At 34.4% G+C, this 2,830-nt stretch overlaps 1 protein-coding gene across 1 annotated transcript; it reads left to right on the top strand.

Moving 5' to 3' along the window:
* The first annotated feature begins 1,609 nt into the window (after positions 1 to 1,609).
* Positions 1,610 to 2,551, top strand: LOC100020235 (olfactory receptor 51A7-like). Its single transcript, XM_001372778.3, has one exon. It carries the CDS (start codon positions 1,610 to 1,612, stop codon positions 2,549 to 2,551), a length of 942 nt encoding a protein of 313 aa, XP_001372815.3.
* Positions 2,552 to 2,830: the final 279 nt, after the last annotated feature.

Here is a 2,830-nt window from a genome sequence, read left to right as displayed (position 1 = left end):
AGATATTTAATTTCTTGTGCTTTAAGTAGCATTTTAGCAGTTACCTAATGCACTGATGAGTTACTATCCATGTTGGTGAAGATCATTTCTCTATTTGGAGTTTTCTTTGATGAATAAATTGCATATCCTACATCTAGTTTTGGATTTATATCCATAATGATGGTAATGCCTTTTTGACACTTATATGTCTTATATTATGTCTCTTTTCTAGGTTTTGATCATAGCTGCTATAGCTTCATTGGAGTGCTGTTTCTCACTTCCAGGTACAGCCCTACACATATTAAAATATACTTGCATATAAAATGTCTTTCCTAATATAGGTTAGATGGATTCACAAATTTGATTAAAAATCAATGAGCTTACATTTGACGGCAATATCAGAATCTACATGTTCAGAAATGAATTCAGAAGCTCCTGATAGCTCAGAAATTTTCACAGGAATTGATGTCAGTAATTAGAATCTTTTTGTTCCTTATCAATTTTGGAAATACCATTAAGAAAGATGAAAGATTGTTTTAACATGTAGAAATAGTCAAAATATGGGTATAAGGAAAAACGGATTGGGCATATTTTAAAATGTAGCAAAACTTGCATGCACTTGAAAAATACCCAATGTTATGTCCACCTACAGAGAAAGAACTGATGAACAGAAATAGGCAAGTCATAATTTTACATACATACATACATACAGAAAGATAGATAGAGATGCATCTTTTTGTCAGATGATGCCTTTTCTAATTAAGTGATTGGGGGAAGGGAGGAAATTATCTGAGTGTTTAATGTAACAAACAAATGAATAAATGAATTTAAATTTTTTAAAAAAAGTAGAACTGAAGTAGGTGTCCTGAGTTCTAGTAGCAGTTCTTTCACTAACAACTCTTTGATGTCTCTCTGTTTCAAATTCCTCTTGTTAAAGAGGGCATTCAAGTAAATGACCTTTAAGAGCTCTTTCATATACAATCCAGTGGAATTGCTTGTCAACTCTGGGAAGGGCCACAGAACAGGGGAGAGAAAGAAAAGAATCATGTAAATGTGGAAAAGCATTCTAAAAAATAAATAAATCAGTAAATAAATAAATATTTTTTTAAAAAGAGCTCTTTCATCTCCTGAACTATATTTTATTCACATATACACAAACACACACATACACACACAAAACAAACATTTATTCATGTGCACATATACTCATGCATACATGATATATAGACTTGATAGTTTCAAAATTCTTTTCCAACCATATGATTATATGGATATATCTTTATGGGAATTGAGATATTTTTCTCGTTCTCCAAAATCCCTGTGGCAATGAAATAATTAATACAGTGACTAGCATTTAGAGGGCTCTATTCAATTACTTTTTTCTTATCCCTCTTTCCTTGTAACTATTTCTTTAGTCATTGCTCTGTCACATAATCTCAGCAGTATATAGTACCTAGTTACTAAAAACATAGAAGAGAAATAGATGAGGAATAGGTTTGTGAATCATTAAATTTAGAAGTCAGCTTAAAATAGTATTTCATCTAATTAATCAATCCGTCTTGTTTTTGTTATTGTCCAGTTCAGGGAATGCCATTTGTCATCCAAACCATATTTCTCACCTTTGTCATTTATGTCCCCTCTCAACCACTCTGAGGACAACATTTCCACCTTTTTCCTCATTGGCATCCCAGGAATGGAACATATGCACATCTGGATATCCATACCCATCTGCCTCATATATATCATTGCCACAGTGGGTAACTCTACTATTCTCCTCCTCATCAAGACAGAGCCTTCTCTCCATGAACCCATGTATTATTTTCTCTCTATGCTGGCATTCTCTGATCTTTGCCTATCTTTCTCTTCCTTGCCAACCATGCTTAGAATCTTTCTATTGAATGCTCCAGGAATCTCCATTGATGCTTGCATTGCCCAGGAATTCTTCATTCATTCCTTCACTGCCATGGAGTCCTCTGTGCTTGTCATCATGTCCTTTGATCGTTTCATAGCCATCTGCAACCCCCTAAGATATAGTTCCATTCTCACCAATGTCAGAGTCATTCAAATTGGACTTTTCTTTGCCATTTCCAGTTTTGCATTTATAATCCCATTTCCTATCACTCTAAGGAGGCTGAGATTTTGTAAGGGAAACCTCCTTTCCCATTCTTATTGTCTCCACCAGGATGTCATGAGATTGTCTTGTTCTGATAATAGAGTCAATGTCATCTACGGATTTTTTGTAGCTCTGTTAGGCATGATGAACTTAGTACTGATTTTATTGTCCTACATAATGATCCTAAAGACTGTTTTAGCTATTGCTTCCAACCAAGAACGTTTAAAAGCCTTCAACACCTGTATTTCTCATATCTGTGCTGTGCTCATTTTCTATGTACCTGTTGTCACCTTAGCTATTGTTCACCGCTTTGCCAAACATGGGTCCCCATTAATTAGGATCCTCATTGCTGATGTCTATGTCTTGGTTCCTCCACTGATGAATCCTATTGTGTACTGTGTGAAGACTCGTCAAATCCGGGAGAAGGTCATTGGGAAACTGTTTTTAAAGAAGGCATGATAAATAACTAGTGTTTTTTTTTTCCCAGAATCCCTTCTTTTTTTTCTCATCCACATTTTAAAGGTTATGATCTTACTTGCTTCCATTCCATAGCCCCAGAATGGCCAAGTCGTACAACTAATGCCATTTTTGTGTGAAATAAAAATAATTTTGTGGAAAATGGATGTGCCCAGTAATCTTATTTTACTTGTTGTTGATACATAATTTGTCTTTTCATTATAGATTTTATTTTCCTTAAGTTTTTTGGTTGTCTTATTACTTATTTTCTTCCTAAACTCT

The sequence above is a fragment of the Monodelphis domestica genome, chromosome 4 (assembly GCF_027887165.1).
Source record: "Monodelphis domestica isolate mMonDom1 chromosome 4, mMonDom1.pri, whole genome shotgun sequence".
NCBI lineage: Eukaryota > Metazoa > Chordata > Mammalia > Didelphimorphia > Didelphidae > Monodelphis > Monodelphis domestica.
This window is presented reverse-complemented; position numbering and strand designations above follow the sequence as displayed.